The following is a 16,776-nucleotide window of genomic DNA, read 5'->3' on the forward strand; positions in this document are numbered from 1 at the left end:
TTAATAAGCCTACACCGAAAACTGCGAAGATATTCTGCAACTGAGCAACATTTCAAGCAGGAGTTTAGGGACTCAATTCATCCCAAGATTGATTATCTCAAATCTCCTATGGAAGACAACTACAGTTTGTAATTATGTGCGTCTAAATAGGAGAAATAGCAACTTGAAGCATAAGAAACGAAATTAGTAAGATAGTTTACACAGCTTAGAATACACTTTTATACTGGTTATTCGTATACTCCGAACTTGGAGACAAGCCTTTCTAAAGTAACGAGATATCTCAATGGAATTATCACAAATAGGCCTGACTCGGGCCCAGGGAGCTATTAAATATCGGGCTCTGTTGGTTTCGGCCCGCTATAGACTCGCGGAATAGTTCTATTTCCGGTCTATACATAAACCAACACAATTTCTCTTACTTCACATCCGCCGAACCCGCATATACTATATCATGGATCCAGCTTTCCTGGCGAGGGCCATAGCCACGATTCAATCCAGTCGCCCACCTACACCTCCACCTCTTACACTGGACGACACTACCCGTGAATTATATGAACGAGCCGTCGCTGATCCATCGTCATTGAGCGAAGAGGAACGGAGGGGGATTTTGCAAAAACCACACCGAGAAGAGGAGGACTCTCTTTGTCATGATATCTGCGGATTTACCATGCCTGAGCTTGTGGCCAAGGCTGTTCAGTATCCCAACTCGCTGTCTTACCTCGAAACAGATCTAATAGTCCGTGGCGTGTCAAAAGACAGAAATAAGAAGAGATTAGACGAGGCAATGCGGCTGATTCCCACTGACAAGGACTTGTGGCACAAAGCTTCAAATGCTGCCACAACAGAGGACGAACATGTTGCCAAAAAGGCCGCCTGGGCAAAGCGAAACGAACAGCACAACGCTCGCAATGCTGCCAGTGAGATTTTTGATTCGTCGGATTCAATTATCGTCAAGAACGTCCTGACAGGTGTGCCATGGCAAGATCACATCATGAGCTCGAGTGCTTCTACCAAGACATTGGCACCCTGCGGCTTTGTGGTATTCTACCCAAAAGAGCAAGCCATTAATTGGTCTACTTTCAAAGAGAAAATGGAAAAGTCCGTATCACTTGGCTTCCATCGCTATTTGTCACTGGTCAAGGAGCCCATCATGAGAGGGTTTAAGTTACACGATGTACCACACAATAGCTCTGAATCACTAGTGAGTCACTTTGTTGCTATGCGAGGTGCAAGAAATATTCCAGCAGGTTTGCGACAGGATGTGTTTCTCTATCTTGATGACGAGGCGTTCCAGTCTCTAAAATTGGACAAACCATTTATCTGGTTATGGGAGCCACAGGAACAGTCGGTACTGCAGGAACAATTGGGCACAGTCAAGGTAGATATAAAGCACATAGCGCCACTGCTGTTGATGCGATTAACACAGCGAGACATGTCGCTCGAGGGGCGCCAATTGCTGATGTGGCGCCGTGAACCAGATCTTGAAGGGTTTCACGCAGCCGCGGCGAGTTCAACAAATGAGAGTCTGGAGCATGTTGGAATCTGGCCTCCTCGCACGATTCCCATGTGAGAAACTAAGCATTTGAATTGCTGCTCTTGGTTGGGACCACCGCTATAGCTGTTTCAAAACCAGCAGTAGCTCGACGTCTCGGATTCTTTCGTAGACAGTAACGGTAGCCTTCCTTGAGCTCGCATTCCGTGGGTTTCTTGTCATCATAAGACAAAGATGGGTTCAGCGACACAAAATCATACGGTGTTTCTATTGAATGTGCCAGAAGAAGAGCGAACATAGAGAGGCCATTAACATACCTTCATAAATATCTGCCACCACAAAACATCTGTTCACAGCTGACCCCTTTCGAAGCGGCTTTACCCAATTGACATACGCTGCACAGTCCGAGTCTGTGCCGGGTGCCAGCGGCGTCTCCGTCCACTTGGGAGGTTGCACAGCGGTAGGAGAAGGGAATTCCCATGTACCCGGGACTGTCTTGGCACTAGTTGCGTAGCAGCTGGCAGGCATTGGGAAGCTCATAACGCAATGGTGAGCGTCACCCCTATTTTTGTCCAAGTCAGGCTGGTCATAGGTAGCACTGTAATATCATGAGTAGTGATTCAGACGGAGGACTTGAGTTGATACTCACGTTGATTCTGCAGTTGTAGTTGTTGTATGAAAATAAACATCTGGTGATGTGAAGGGATATTGTGTAGCTTGACAGCTGAAAACTAGTTAGAAATTGGAGAGGTTACTTAGGATGATAATTAATGACTGACGATGAAGTTAGAGAACTGTAGTAGCTAGCGAATTCTTCATCATATCCGAACGGAGAGTTGAGTTCGACTTGGAAATTTCGCAACATGCACTCAGAGCAAGACTGGTCTGAGCTAGTTCCATTGTCTTTGTCGGACCACTGATGAATTAGTGGAAGACAGAAAGCTTTGGACTTTCCATCTCGGAGACATGTATAGTCGTAAGTGAACAGAAGCTGGTCCACGTTAAAGGTTGCGGGCGTGTCATAACCATCCAACAGGAACGTTTCGTTAGATCAAGCTTGGATCTGCTTAGAGCGAAAAGCGTTTAAGGACTCGTAGCAATCACTGGTGCAGATTGAGGCCAGCTGATCGTTTGTCGGGAATGTGCCATTAAATGCTACACTCCCCAGACGTGCGTTACACTCGACTGTTTCATGGAACGAAGCCCTTGAGATTTGTTAGTTGGCTTGGTTGATAACCCATACTTATCAAACTGAACTAACTGGCATTTCTCAGAGAGTGTCTCTGGAACTCCTAAACTCAACTTGGTGCCATCTCGTGCTTTCAAGAATGTCTGTCCACGAACAAAAGAAGAGAGTGACAGTACAAAAGATAAGGATACGAATTTGTTTGGGCAATAGGAAGACATTCTAGGCAGGAGTAGTATCAATCGTGAATGTGATATGTCCTGCGCAGCATGAGCTCATTCAAGACAGCTATTTAGAGAGAGATTCTACTTTCGCCGACTTTCCGAGTATAATCCACTTTCGATCCATAGACTCACAGACCAGACTTCTATGGAGTGCTCTACGTGTCATAAACAGGGGAACAACCAACAACGCCGAGGTGACGACCGACAGCCAACAGCCAACAGCCAACAGCTCACAGATACTATGTCTTGAGTACTAAATTACTGGGTCAAGGACTCACGGACCTCCTCTGTTAATATAAATTATGCACGCTCTGTTCGACTGCCACTGCCCAATTGAGTTGGTCTAATAGACTTGAAGGTTGTTCATATGAGTAAACTCAACGCTCAAGCATTCTCTTTTGCTGCTAGGGCTATTAGTAACCAATAATGGATCGATCGTCAACAACCCCCCTAACTACAGCAGTTTTCAAACTGCCTATCTTCCGTAGTATAGTGGTCAGTATGCAAGCTTGTCACGCTTGAGACCCGGGTTCAATTCCCGGCGGGAGAGATCCAGCCATCTGCTATAAGCAGATCTTCTTTTTACATTTTTTTGATCTTTTTGACCTTTCTGTATGATCGTGTATGCCTTTTGCTTATTGTCTGTGTGGGGGGTGACAAGGGGTAGTCATATCTCGCTGGGAGCAGAAAAGCCGGCCTCCTAAGTCTCAGGATACAAAAACAAGTAGTCGAGGAAGATTAGTCCAAATAACATAAGCTGACCTACTAATATTATCTCTGATGCTTCTAGCGGCTGATTTATCTGATACACTAAGGGCAAAGTATGAAAAAACATCACTTGGAGCAAGTTGGTAGAGAATAACGACACTGTTCATTGTTTGCAAATTCTCTGATGATTCCTTCTTGGCTAGTTATCCAATAATAAAAATCCAAAACATGTAAATGCCATCCGCTAATATCCAAAACTATAACATATATGCATGCATGCAGACGCACATTCTTAGTTGTGCCATCTGTGACCAGGGTGCTTCCAGTCAAGGTTGGCAATCTCCTCAGGAGAAAGACCTGCCAGCTCTTGCTCGACGTTCTTCTTGTCGCGTCGGTTGTTATCCCACTTCATCCACAGGTATCCAGAGATACTGATGAGGAAGATGAGACATCCTGCGGCACAGTTGATGCTGTTGCCGATGGGGTAGTTGGGCTTGTCCTTGTCGAGGTAGGACCAAGTAGCGATGAGGCCACCAATGTTGCCAAACATGACCTGTAAGATATAGTGTGAGTAAAGGTTTGGAGATTCATTTTTAAGATATTCCTTACGTTGAGACCAATTGCACTGCTTCGAGCGGTGTCACTGACAACGTTGGCACTGATGTGAGCGTTTGTCATGGTACCGAGAACCATACAAGTACTGGCAATCAGGAAACAAGCACCGTATCGAACACCAGCAGTTTCGGATCCCAAGAACATGGCGTAACCGATGATAACTGTAGGGGCAGACATAATGATAAAGATCTGTCGCTTGTCAACCCACCAACTGATGGCAGGGAAGACAACAGCAAAAACGGCACCGACAGCGTAGGGAGGAACACTGTGAAGCTGCTTCTGGACGACGCTGTAGTCGGGGTAGATGGTGCCGACGATAGTAGGAAGGAAGAAGGCGAGACCCTGGACAGTAATGTTGTTGCAGAGGAAAATGCAGGCGATCTGGAGAGTGATGGGGTTGGAGACACCGCGCCAGAGCTTGATTCGGTCGATACCGTCGACGACTTCGGTCTGGGCAAGACGCTCAGACTTTACACGGGCGATGCAAAGCTCCTTCTCCTCCTGTGTGAGCCAGCGGGCGGTCTCGGGTCGGTCGGTGAGGGTGACAAAGGCGAGGAGACTAAGACCGATGGTGATGACACCTTCAAAAGGAAAGATCATGCGCCAAGTTTAAGACTTGGACTCGTGTGGGCTTGAGAATAGCGCTGCCAAAAGACCACCAAAGGCAGAATCCACAGGAGCCATGACCATGTAGAGCGACAGACGGAAAGTCAGCTCAGAGCGCTTGTACCATCGGGACAGGTAGTAAGCGATTCCGGGAAGCATGCCGGCCTCAAAGATTCCGAGCAGGAAGCGGACACCGCAGAGAGCACCCTGGGTTTTGCAAAAGGCCGTGGCGACACTGACGATACCGAAGAGGAGAGATGTGAGTGGGAGGAACCAGCCGGGACCCATCCACTTGCAGGTGACGGTGGCGGGGATTTCGAAGATGATGTATGAGATGTAAAAGACGGAGAGGATCTTGTTGTAGTCGTAACCTTGGAGGTTGAGATCCGCTCCCATGCCAGCAATACGAGCGTTACCTGGAGAGAATATGTTAGAATGTTTGAGTGGAGGTGAGTTGAGGATGAGAGCGGCGTACCGATGTTGGCACGGTCGATGAAGCAGAAGAGATACAAGACGGCGACGGTGGGAACAGTGTACAAGTCGAGCTTCCATCGTAGTCGTCGCTCAGCAGCTGGGTCGAACTGAACAAGAGCATTGCCGTAGCTGTGGTATGTTAGTATGAGTTGCCACTGAGATGAGATGAGTTGAGACTCACGCGTCAGTGGCAGCGTGTCCATGACCAGCGGCGTCATGAACAGTGTTGCCAACCCCAGAGATATCCTTCATCTCAGACCTCTCATCGAAGCCCTTCTCTTGGTCTCTATCAGAAGAGGTAGCCATGATTGACTATTGAGAAGATGTGTTGGTAGTGGTGTTGTGGGAACAGATCCAAAAAAAAGAAGACAGGACTTGAGCTTGTTATAATAAAACAGAATAAGAAACAAAGCTAGTCTGTGTTCTAAAGTGAACTGCAGATCAGAATTGGAAGGGGAATGGTTGTTAATTAATAAGGGGAGCTTTGGTTGATACAGCAAAAGCCCAAGGGAATTGATAGCACCTCGGGCTACCGTGTCGGGATAAGTGCTACAGAGAAAACGGTAGCGAACCCCTCTTCGTCTCCTCTTGAATAGAGTTGAATTGGAGGGTGTGTCTAATTTTTGAAAATCTGGTGTGTATTTCCCCTCACAAGGAATTAGAACTAGGATCCTAGAGAGAGAGAAGACAAAAGAGAGGAAATGTCTATGTGCGTGTGTCTGTGTGTGTGCTTTGCCCCCCCTGTGCTTGGTCTAGTTACAGTAGAGGAGGAGTCTAGCCAAGGGTCTTAAGTTGCATTCGGCATGGCTTCCCCCGCAACATTGGGCCTTTTTTTCTCTTTTATTTTCCCTTTCATCCACTGATGGAACCCTCTTGTGTGGCAGAAGTGTGTGTATTGGTTGTCTCGGCTAATTTGGCTTGCTATATGTGTCTAGTCCCTAGTTGTGTGTCAAATAGTCAGTCATTATCTCTGAGTCTATGTTGATAAATGTCAATGCCCAGCTCAAAAGTAAGTTAAGCTAGGAAATTGACTTGATAACAACTCTACTTGGGTATCCTCCGATGCGGGGAATCATCGACTAAGTTTAAACAAAAAGTCTAACACTGTTTGTTGGAGAATTGATTATCCTTACTCAACGGAGCAGTTGTATGCATTCGACATTGGCACTTGTCAGTTATCACCACGTGGAGAATAACGGTTCAAATGTAACCAATCTCTGTACAGTCATTATACATATTCGGCAATACGGTTAAAAAAAAAAGTCTCCAACAAAAGTACGTACATGCATGTATGTATCAATCAATACTGCCGACATGACTGTCATTAGAACAAACAGGCTTCCCCAGGATCTTGATCTCACCATCTCCCGTCTTCCCCAGATTCTACGAGTCCACAAATCAAACATGAATTAAGCAAATCGTAAGATTAATTTACTTAGTAGGATTAGTTCTCGATTCTTCGCCTTTTTCCCCGGATTTCTGGGGTAATTTTGTTGGTCTGAATGGTCCATCCAAGCTCTCGATGCGGAGTTGGAGGGTCACTCTGGTCCGTGCCAAGAATCCATCGGCAATTGGAGTCGGCAAGTAAATTCTCCAACAAACATATGTTCCTCGGTAGGTAGGTAATAATAGTAGGCTTGCAATATACTCCATACAAATATATTACATACCTATTTCACACATAGTAGTACAAAACGGTAATTAATAACATATCCCACCTATCTACCGGTTGTTCAACAAGAAACTCTATTATTTCATCACATCTCAATTCATACTTTCGGCTGTTCCCTTTCGGCTCTTGCCATCGGTTCTTGTCATGCCTAGTCATTAATTCACCTAGCCGTCAATCATTATAGTATCCATGCACACATAGACATACATAGTATGCTTATTCACAAAAACACCACTGACCTCATCAACCCAGCTGTCATATCAATCTACTAGCATACATACCTAGCACTTACACACATACACCTAGCTAGCTCACCAAACTCCCGGGATAACTGCCCACCTCTTGCCAACCTTGTCCTCTCCAAACCTCTCCACGTACCATCTCTTTCCCCTCACAGCCCGAGGGAACATCGAGAACAGCTCGTTCACGAGAAACGCCCTCGCAGGCCCGCATCCCCAACCCGCTGCCATCCAGAACCCAGCCCACTCTACCCACTCGCACAGGTAATGCGGAAACAGCACGTACCGAAATAGGCCCGCCTGCGGAATCTGGTAGTGCTTCTCCGCTCCCTTATTACCATTGCTCTGCTTGCCGTTGCTGTTACCGTTCTGCTCCAGCTTGACGCGCTCCTGACGCTGCATCTCCCGCCGGCGGATATCACGGAGCTCTTCGTCGTGGAAAAAGTTTCCAGACAAACCAAGATAGAATATTAGAATTCCTGCTGAGAACTGCAGAACTGATGACTGCGATGACCACTCTTCTTCCGTGACAGGTCCGTAAGCTGCAAGCCACGAGCCCAGACATGTCGCGTTGAACATCTGAAAGCTGAAAGCCAGCAACCACACAGCAATGTGCAAAGGCGACATGGACGGCTGTAGTAAGGGGAACATGACCGCGCGGTAAGAGTAGTGAATCACCTAAATTCCCGACCGTGTTAGCCTCCTTTTACTCCTCATGAGGAGGGCGCTACCTCGGTAGCAAAAACATTCCCCCCTCCCACAACGGCAAGGTAAACGGGATGAGGAGAAGTCTCTCAACTTACAAACAAACCCGCAAGGACCTTGTTCTGCCACGGCAGATCGTCGATTCCATGTTGCTCAGGAAGAACTTTCATCAGGTACATGAGCGTCAAAGCACCCGGAGCTTCCATAGTCATCCAGCCTATGCGGCCTGGCAGGTTAAGACAGCTGGAGACTGAAGTTTTGCCCATGCCATACCACTTGGTAAGCCATTGCATTGAACCAATCTGTGTTGTGTTAAACGTACGATTTCACATGATTTTAAGGGTCTTTTTCTTACCACCGGAAAAGCGATCTGCCAGACTGTAAAGATGAGATTGTAGTTTTCCCGAGTGGGTGGTAACCACCCTTCAATAATAGCCATGATGACAGCAGCACACTAGGGGTAAGGGGTATGCGTCTCGACAACACAACTGGGGAAAATGACTTTCAGGAGTAGAATTGAAAGTTGCACCAAGTCAATTAACAATCGGCTTTCTCGTACGAACAAAATTGATGAATAGCATAAATTAGATTGTCCTTCCTTCCATGATGTCAATCAAGTCCAAGCGGTAACTGTGCAACAGTATTCTGACACTCTCCACCGCCTGCCAATTTAGACGACATACATATATCAGTCCAGTCACAGGAAGTATCTCAACAACAAACAAAACTCTTGTACAAATAACGAACTGTCATTCTCAAGCGACTCATTAATCACATAGAAACTGGTGAATCTCTAGTGTGGTTTGGAACAGAGTTGAATGTCGTATGCAAGGATGTCCATTCGAACTCTTATTGTAGATTAAAGACTGCATCAACTCTCAACTACAAGCTCACAATACAAAATATATATACATTTCCTGACTTTCAATCGAAGCCTAAACCTTCCTAATATCTCCTTGTTCTCAACAATAAGGTTAAAAAGGCACAGGGCTCGATTGACAGTCAAAAAATATATAATACTTTATATTGCGAACTTGTAGTTGCAACATAAAATACACCATCTCAGAAAAACACCATGCTTGAATTACCCATTAAATTCCCTTCACTGTCGTATTGCATTTCTCATATCATCCTCCTCCTCACATAACAACGCAATCCCTCTCCTTCTGCGGAGCACCATTCACCCCTACCCCCGGCCGTCTGCCTACAGGAACAAAGGGTCTCTGCCCCATCGGCATCGATGGGTTCACGCTCGCAGCCGTTGTCTGTCTCGATATTGTAGGGCTGCTACCGGGATGACTCGGGTGTCCCATCGGCGGCTGGTACGTTCTATCGTGTGCCGACTGCTCGTAAGACGGCGGCGCATCGTCTGCTGCTTCATCCGCTGGTCGCGACACTGCCGGCCGAGGTGGCTGATTCGGGATAAGTGATCGTACCCTTTGGGTAGGCATTCCGGGCTGCGCGTTGATCGTATTTGTTGTAGGCGCGCTGACAGAACTGTTCCGGCCAGGGACGAGACCGCCTGCTCCTCGTGTAACACCTCCACCTCGTGGAGCTCCTCTACCAGGTTGACCTCCTCCGCGGCCTCCTCGACCTCCACGGTTCCCTCGTGTCGCGTTTGGCGGTTGAAGAGCTTGTTGCTCAATAAATTGTTCCGAAAGCATGCTCTCTCTTCGTCTTCGAGCCTCTTCTGCTCTATGTCTTTCCTCCTCCTCCTCTTGTAATTGTAATGCAAGAGCCAAGTCCCGGTCTTCTTGTTCAGCACTTGGGCTCATTGGGGCTTCACCAGCCTCTGGCGCCTTTCCGCGTCTATTCTGTACTGTCGTCCATTCTCCACCGTCATTGCTGGAATAGTTTCCTGCGCTCGTCGATGGACCAGCGCCGCCTGAACCTACAACCCGGAAGTCCCCAGAAAGATATTCCGTGTTCCCGCCGTTGATATCCGATAGTGTCTCCCATACGATCTCATCATGAGATTTGAAACCCGCATCCGTCACCAATGTGATGAGTTGCATGGATTGCGGGTGGCAGTACAAAGTGCTAAAGTGGTCATTTCGGAAGAGAATGGCAAAAGTACCAGGTCTAATGGCCTTGCCAATGACTTCGATGCCCCAAGGCGTAAGTTGAGTTGCCGAATTTTCCAAAAACTCCTTAATGATTATGATGTCTTGGTACAGCTGCTGCTCAGACTCGCTGAGTCCACCTTCAGGATCCGACAACTTTTGTTCGAGCTCTTCCTCTCGGAAAAGGAGATTTTGAACATCCTCATATGATGCGGCCTGTCGTTCTAGCGCATCGTGAGCATGCTCATTCCTTGGTGGTAACCATCCATGGATCAATGGAATGGAGAATGTGGCATACAAGCCCATCTCAGCCGTATTCTCAAAAGTTCCTGGGATCAGATCTCCTCGTTCGGCAGGATGCAGATGCGTTAACGACGTACGCTTGTAAGCCTCTTGGATGCTTTCTGTAGGAATAAAGCGTGGGTTTACATTCATGCCAGTATGTAAGCTTTGTAAAAAGGCATACAAGTCGCCGACATCTGGCAATGCGTCCTCAGAGCTGGTTCGTCGTGGTGACATGAGTTCATCAAAAACAGCATCCAGGAGCAGATTCAAGCTAACTTGCTCCCTTGATCGAAGGGTCTGCACAAGGGCAGTGTCTTCAATATCGGCAGGCGTTGTCAATGTGAGCGCATTGACCAAAGCAACAAGAGGGCAAGGCCCGTTTGCATTCTGGATCAAGATTGGGGATATTCGTGGGTTCTTTGATGAGCTAGAGTCATGCCAATGGATGTTCTTTATCTGATATGTCTCGGTCTTTCCATCAACTGGGTCTCTGGAAGGTCTCCAGGACGATCCATCCGTTGGCAGCGTTGGTTGTCTGGGCGGTAATGGAGGCTTCTCAGTTGATGGCTCATTGATGGGGCTTGTTGCAGGTTCTGATTCTATCAGATTCCAATCATCAGGCGACCCTGACCTCGCCTCGCCCGTGGCATTGGCTTTTCCTTTTTCACCACTTGCATCATCCCATATACTTGTGTCTCCAGTAATCTCTTCGGAGAGCTTCATAGGTGGCACAGGCGGTTTCTCGTTCTTTCCCAATGGGTCCTCATCCCAAGCGGAAGATCCTCTGTCTGATAGTAGCGAAACCATGCCTGGTGATCCAGCAGGCAATGGTTCTGGGGTTGGCGTCCATCTATCTCTGGGGATGTTATCGTCCAAAAGGCTTGGAATTGGTTGCGCTGGTGCTTGTGGCTGTAGTAAAGTATGTTGCGCATCCATGGCCGGCTGCCATGGGTTTGTGTTGGGCTCATCGAGACCCAATCTCGCAAAAGTATCGGTGGGCGGCTCTTCCTGTCTTTGGGGGATCTGCTTCCGTAGAAAGGGATTTGTTCCTGTTCTGTCTGGTTTTAGCGCACCGGGCGCTTCTTGGGGGTTTCGTTGGTCGCTCGGCTGTGTTCTGGTTTCTCCCCATGCCTGTTGTTCGTCCTGGTTGTCAAATGCGCCGCCGGGTCTTAGAATTGTAGGAATGGTCTGAGGGTTTGTTGTTGAAGCGGGCTGGCCGTTGCGGCGGGGTCCAACATCCTCCCAACCATTGTCATTCCCTCCTTCGGCCCAAGGATTGTTCGACATCCTTTCGTGTCTAGTTTCAATTGATGTAATTTTGGGGTGTTCAAGTTCAAGTGTCAGAGGAACATGTCAAGAGCATGCAAACAAACCAGCCTTTGACCCTTGTCGTTGCGACCTGATGCACTGTCGCAAGTAATTGCGGGGGAGCGATTCGCAGCTGTTGGAAGCGTTGCACACTGTATGTATGAAAATCGATGAGTATTTGCAACGGGAGCAGAGTGATGTTATCGCAGAATGGATCTTTTTCGCATGAATAAATCAATGTTACAGCTCTCCCTTCTCACAGGCAGCTCCCTCGACCTTGCTTGTCGCAGCAATAGCTCGTGTGGGGAGATGTGTCGTCACTGGATCCGTTCCGCTCTGTAGGTGGCGGTGCAAATGTGAAAGAAAGCAATTCGCTAAGAATAGAAGCTACTATGAAGCGAGAAGCGAATCATAAGAGATGGGCAATTATCTCTTGGTTTCTGGAAGCAAATGAGGAGGAAAGTCTGACATGCGCGGAGCTGAATTGTAACTTGTAACTTGTAACTATGGCAGGTGCTGGTGCTGATTGATGGTGTCTTATCGGATGCCTCCACCTGAGCTGTAGCCCGTGGTCTAGCCTGTAGCCTGTAGCCTTAGCGCTTTCAGTGCACGCATACGTCTGCGTCTGCGTCTGCGTCTGCCCCGCCACTTGATTACCACAGCCACGGGCCGTAACGGGAGCGATGACGTGGGCCTCTTTTCCTGTTGCTTTTGATGAGAAGGACTTTGCAACGTACAAGGAAATACCATGTAATTCGAGTAGATGAATGCCTAGCTCAGCGCTTACACAGCAGGATTAGCAACTATAGTATGACATCTCACCACTCTCCCCGACTCTCATTGTCTTTTGGTCGAGGTTGACCGCATAGACATGATGCGAAGGAAACTGAGACATTCTGAGACATGAACGACTTACACAAACACGGAGTCACCAACATTCGTAGTAGAACAAAGTCAGACCAAGGTAGCAGGATATGAAGCACAATAGACACTGCCACCACAACCCTCCACTTCAGAGACGATCTAACCGTTAGCCCCATCCACCGTTTAATAGTCTTAGACTGCCAAAACGCTCAGGCCAAGGGTCCAACTTCATTATGACTTCAAGTCAGGAGTGCACATCACAAATTCTCCATAGGAAATACACTCTTAAGTTATACGCTGAATGATACATAATTGATTATGGGCGTCATACTCTCCCTTCCCTTGCGCGTTAGTTAGGTCCGGTTTCCTTCGTCGCCATGCAGTCCCAGAAATGCCACAACGCCGACTCCTATTCAAGAAAGGTACATATATATCTCCATCACTGACTCGACTCTAAACCGTCTACACAGCCTCAGAACTTGACGCCAAGGTTGCGTAATCGTTCGCAAGACGGCTTTGAGTACGACTGTGCGAGCGCCATCTTGTCGGGATCCTGGTAAAACCATCCCGTAGCCGCATCCTCCAACCTCCGTTGGTACATCAACTCATTCTCGCATTCGCTCTTGAGATGCCTCAGAAGCTGATGTTCAGCTGTACGATCGAGTTTGTTGAGTTTGTTTTGGGAGTACTTGGCCACCTCGTCGGGGTTCACGTAATAAGGAGTGTTCAGGTTCGGCATCTTGCGTTCCTGAGTGTAGGGATGTAGAGGGTTGTCGTAAACCATGCGAGGATTCGATGCCGCCGACGTGCCAGCATCACCCGAAAAGAATGAGGTGATGATGGGCAGGATAAAGAACAGGATAATGGGCAGTAAACCCAGGAGGGTTTGAAAGGCGTTGCCTTCCTCCTGTCGAGCACCACCAGCGGCTTCTCGAGGTCTCGTTCTTGGCCTTCCTCCACCAAACTGATGCACCCTAATTCCGGGTCCTCCACCGAAGTTAAATACAAATTGGGGACCTGTGTCAAAAGCTGCGATATTAGTACGAGTCTCGCAACTTGGACAATCGGTGCTACTTACCTCCGAATGGGCCACCACCGCCGCCAAAGCCACCTCCTCCTCCGCCGAAGAAACGAGCAAACATCTCTTCGGGAGTCAAGTCATCATGGAACATCGGTCCACCTCTGCCCATACCACCACCGGCTCGCTGGTTGAAGAAAGGGTTGTTTGCCTGAGCGCTGGCAAATCGACTATCGGGGTCTCCGCCAAACTTATCAAACTTCTCCCTCTTTTCCTTGTCGCCCAAGATTCCGAAAGCCCTGCTGACCATCTTGAAAGCCTCATCTGCATGGGGGTGTCCATTCTTGTCAGGGTGGGTAAGAAGCGATTGCTTCCGGTAAGCCTTCTTGATCTCGGATTCGGTACATGTTGTTTTGACAGTCTCGAGATTCAAGACGTCATAAAATGCAGTGGGCTCGCATTTTCTGATACGGATAACTGCTGCTTCCTGGTCCGGTGTAAAGGTTCGTCCCTGGTTACCCTGCTTGTGATCGCGAGATCGAGCCGAACCACCCGTATCAGCTCCGGAAGCCGTTGCGCTGGGCATCGAATTTTTTTATCGGTCTGGGGTCGCTAGGTGTAGGTGATAGTCGTAAAGTACGAAGTGTCAATCGTACGTCAAGCGTCGGGGTTGAAAGCGGGTTTTTGTTCGTTAAAGATTATCTACCTGGCCAAGAGCGAAGGTGTCTTCTTTCCAGAAATAGTAGCACGCAGGCAGGGGCGTCGTGCAAGAGGCGTACGCCGTTTGTTGCGGCTTTGTATTATTTTTGTTCGAATCGCATGAGTTTGTAACAAACGATACGCTGTTCAAATGACGATGTAAAAGGGATGCCAGAAATTTGGTGGTTTTGAACCGGACAATCCCTAATTGCTCTTTTGGGGGACGCCCGCTCACCATTCCCATCCATCCCAAGGTCGAAACTCCACGTGATACCCCACCATTAACGGCGTCTAGTCAGCCTACCCTGCATCACTTACACGAATGCAACGGTAGTTGTCTCGTGGATGCAAAGAGCAGTTTCAGAGTATACAGCCACTGTTTTTAACAATCTAGTGAGTAGCAGAGACATTGGTTTCTTAAGTTTAACGATATAAATATAAATAGCCTAAACAGTATAATCCAAGTGGCATAAACTACATGCTTCTAACAGTCAATTTTTTGATATCCCGAAGGCAATCAAACAATACGTTTCTTTTCACAATGATGATGAGTTTGAGTTGATTTAGGAAAACATGTTTAATAGAAAAGTGATAAATTTTGTGCAACTATGTACGTCAAGCAAATATATACTGTAACAACCATCGCCAGTCAGAACTCTCCCCATTCCTAACCTATTAGAACTCAAAGGCGAGCCTCTTAAGCACCGATGAACTTCTTGATCTCAGGGAGAACCTTGACGTAAGAAGCACCGGTATCAGGCTCCATGCTGTACATGTAGTCACCCCACCAAGGTCCAGCAGCCCAGTACAACCAACCAGTCCAGACGTCAGAATTGTCGTGCAAGTACTGGAGTTCACCCTTGAGAGCCTCAATGCACTGAGTGTTAGGTCCAGCGGCAGTCTCACCGATGATACCTCTCTTCTTGTTATCCTTGAGCCACTTGGTAGCCTCCTTGACACGCTCGACACCAATGGTGCTGCTGACACAGTCGGCGTGGGTACCCGAGTTGTCTGAGTCGAGGTACTGGTGCATCTGGTAGATGATCTTGTTCTGGGGATCCTTGAGGTTCTTGAGAGCCTCGCCGTTGCCGCTGGAGACCCAGCTGTGGGCACCGGTGTAAGAGTTACCCTCAACAAAGATGTACTGGGAGGTGGCGCCGGCCTTGCGGATGGCGTCGATGGCGGCCTGATTGAGGCCGGCAACAAGAGAGTTTTCCATGTCGTGGTACTCGTTGTTGGTGTCAAAGATGACGTTCTTGTTGTTGGCGAAGCGCTTGGCAACCTTTGACCACCAGGCGCCAAAGTCGGCGGTGCTCTGGATGATTTGGTTGTTGTAGCGGCCATAGTTGTGAGGGTCAATCACAGCAAAGTTGCCCCTGTGTCTGTTAGACATGTTTTCGCATGGTGTGAATGATAGCAACTCACTTGCTGGTGATGTGGTTGACAACACTCTCAAGACCCTTGAAGTAGGTCTCGTCAAGAGCACCAGTGATGCCACTAGGGGTCATGCGCTCCATACGGAAACCAACACGGAAGGTGTTCATGCCGGTACTGGCAAGAGTCTAACAAAGTCAGTATGAGCCATGAGGTATGAGGATTGTGTTCTTACATCGATGGACTTGGTGGTAGGCCAGATGTAGTCCTTGCCGAGCTTTCCAGGGAGTTGAGTCTCGCCAAACTCACCACCAGATTCATTAGAACCGGTGAAAAGGAACTTGCCCGCGGCACGCTTCTCGGTGGAAGGGGCAGCTAGAGCAAGTGTAGCGCCGGCGCTGGCGAGAAGAAGATCTGTGAAACGCATATTTGCTGTAGGTAAAGAGAGACTGAGAAGTTTCGTTTCTTGTTTTAAATGATTGTAAGAGGACCGGTCAACGAGCCACACAGAACCAAAAACAACTTGGGATATATAGCAGCCTTATATACGCCTCCATAGTGTGTCCAACTTTTACAGCTCGGCATCGCATGGTTGCAGGACCTTCATTAAGATGAGATACGACATGGGTCAGGTCAATCCATCCCATTCGCGATGATTCTTCCGTGTGCCCACACGGCATGGACTCGGGTGATCTGTTCCAAGTTTCGATCGGACTCTGGAGAAGAAGAGGAACATGTCCTGCCATGACCCATTTTGGGTGGACAAGTATTCCCTGTTTGTCCGTCTGAAACAGAAGCTAATGGCCCCTGATATTTTATCACTACGCCGGATTGCCGACGGGAAACATTCGCGAGAACAGCTGTAAGCGCTGGATGTTGTATAGTAGAAACATATTTCACTCTGTGATCGTTGACGTGAGGTTGTACATGGTGATAGTCTTGGCAACTACAGATAACTTGGCTTGGCATCAATCAGACTTGTCCTGTCTTGGGTTCAGCTCCAAATCAAACACATCAAGTTGACGCAATCAATTGCACAATGTTTTGGAAGGATCGTCCTCACCGTCCGTGATTGAAACATGCAGTTTTATCTCGTTGGTGGGATTCTTTTTCCGTTTATACAAAATCATCTCAAGATTCAGGTTGACGAGCCACAAAGTGCCGAGAGCCGTCAGGGACCTGTTGACGAAAGCCGGGGTAGAAAGGAGTCGAACAGAGAAAAGAAATAATTCAATCAGTCTCCC

The 16,776-nt window shown here is 47.9% G+C and overlaps 8 protein-coding genes and 1 non-coding gene across 9 annotated transcripts; 2 read left to right on the forward strand and 7 right to left on the reverse strand.

The window, feature by feature from the left end:
- Positions 1 to 451: 451 nt before the first annotated feature.
- FGSG_01616 (uncharacterized protein) lies at positions 452 to 1,570 on the forward strand (the record flags this gene model as incomplete). Its single annotated transcript, XM_011319137.1, has 1 exon — positions 452 to 1,570. The coding sequence occupies one exon, from the start codon at positions 452 to 454 to the stop codon at positions 1,568 to 1,570; it is 1,119 nt and encodes a 372-aa protein (XP_011317439.1).
- Positions 1,571 to 1,574: 4 nt separating this feature from the next.
- FGSG_01617 (uncharacterized protein) lies at positions 1,575 to 2,020 on the reverse strand (the record flags this gene model as incomplete). Its single annotated transcript, XM_011319138.1, has 2 exons — positions 1,575 to 1,759; positions 1,810 to 2,020. The coding sequence occupies 2 exons, from the start codon at positions 2,018 to 2,020 to the stop codon at positions 1,575 to 1,577; spliced, it is 396 nt and encodes a 131-aa protein (XP_011317440.1).
- A 1,360-nt stretch (positions 2,021 to 3,380) lies between these two features.
- FGSG_20533 lies at positions 3,381 to 3,452 on the forward strand. The gene has a single exon. It is a non-coding gene; the product is annotated as a tRNA-Asp (tRNA).
- A 450-nt stretch (positions 3,453 to 3,902) lies between these two features.
- FGSG_11980 (uncharacterized protein) lies at positions 3,903 to 4,825 on the reverse strand (the record flags this gene model as incomplete). Its single annotated transcript, XM_011319139.1, has 2 exons — positions 3,903 to 4,163; positions 4,220 to 4,825. The coding sequence occupies 2 exons, from the start codon at positions 4,823 to 4,825 to the stop codon at positions 3,903 to 3,905; spliced, it is 867 nt and encodes a 288-aa protein (XP_011317441.1).
- A 9-nt stretch (positions 4,826 to 4,834) lies between these two features.
- Positions 4,835 to 5,611, reverse strand: FGSG_11981 (uncharacterized protein; the record flags this gene model as incomplete). Its single annotated transcript, XM_011319140.1, has 3 exons — positions 4,835 to 5,247; positions 5,307 to 5,434; positions 5,487 to 5,611. 3 exons carry the CDS (start codon positions 5,609 to 5,611, stop codon positions 4,835 to 4,837), a joined length of 666 nt encoding a protein of 221 aa, XP_011317442.1.
- A 1,677-nt stretch (positions 5,612 to 7,288) lies between these two features.
- FGSG_01618 (uncharacterized protein) lies at positions 7,289 to 8,360 on the reverse strand (the record flags this gene model as incomplete). The annotated part of the gene is made up of 3 exons (XM_011319141.1): positions 7,289 to 7,894; positions 8,020 to 8,223; positions 8,277 to 8,360. The coding sequence occupies 3 exons, from the start codon at positions 8,358 to 8,360 to the stop codon at positions 7,289 to 7,291; spliced, it is 894 nt and encodes a 297-aa protein (XP_011317443.1).
- Positions 8,361 to 9,060: 700 nt separating this feature from the next.
- Positions 9,061 to 11,556, reverse strand: FGSG_01619 (uncharacterized protein; the record flags this gene model as incomplete). The annotated part of the gene is made up of 1 exon (XM_011319142.1): positions 9,061 to 11,556. The coding sequence occupies one exon, from the start codon at positions 11,554 to 11,556 to the stop codon at positions 9,061 to 9,063; it is 2,496 nt and encodes an 831-aa protein (XP_011317444.1).
- Positions 11,557 to 12,730: 1,174 nt separating this feature from the next.
- Positions 12,731 to 14,045, reverse strand: FGSG_01620 (uncharacterized protein; the record flags this gene model as incomplete). The annotated part of the gene is made up of 2 exons (XM_011319143.1): positions 12,731 to 13,458; positions 13,520 to 14,045. The coding sequence occupies 2 exons, from the start codon at positions 14,043 to 14,045 to the stop codon at positions 12,914 to 12,916; spliced, it is 1,071 nt and encodes a 356-aa protein (XP_011317445.1). The 3' UTR covers positions 12,731 to 12,913.
- An 810-nt stretch (positions 14,046 to 14,855) lies between these two features.
- Positions 14,856 to 15,959, reverse strand: FGSG_01621 (endoglucanase 3 precursor; the record flags this gene model as incomplete). The annotated part of the gene is made up of 3 exons (XM_011319144.1): positions 14,856 to 15,534; positions 15,584 to 15,720; positions 15,768 to 15,959. 3 exons carry the CDS (start codon positions 15,957 to 15,959, stop codon positions 14,856 to 14,858), a joined length of 1,008 nt encoding a protein of 335 aa, XP_011317446.1.
- Between the last annotated feature and the right edge of the window lie 817 nt (positions 15,960 to 16,776).

The sequence above is a fragment of the Fusarium graminearum genome, chromosome 1 (genome assembly GCF_000240135.3).
Source record: "Fusarium graminearum PH-1 chromosome 1, whole genome shotgun sequence".
NCBI lineage: Eukaryota > Fungi > Ascomycota > Sordariomycetes > Hypocreales > Nectriaceae > Fusarium > Fusarium graminearum.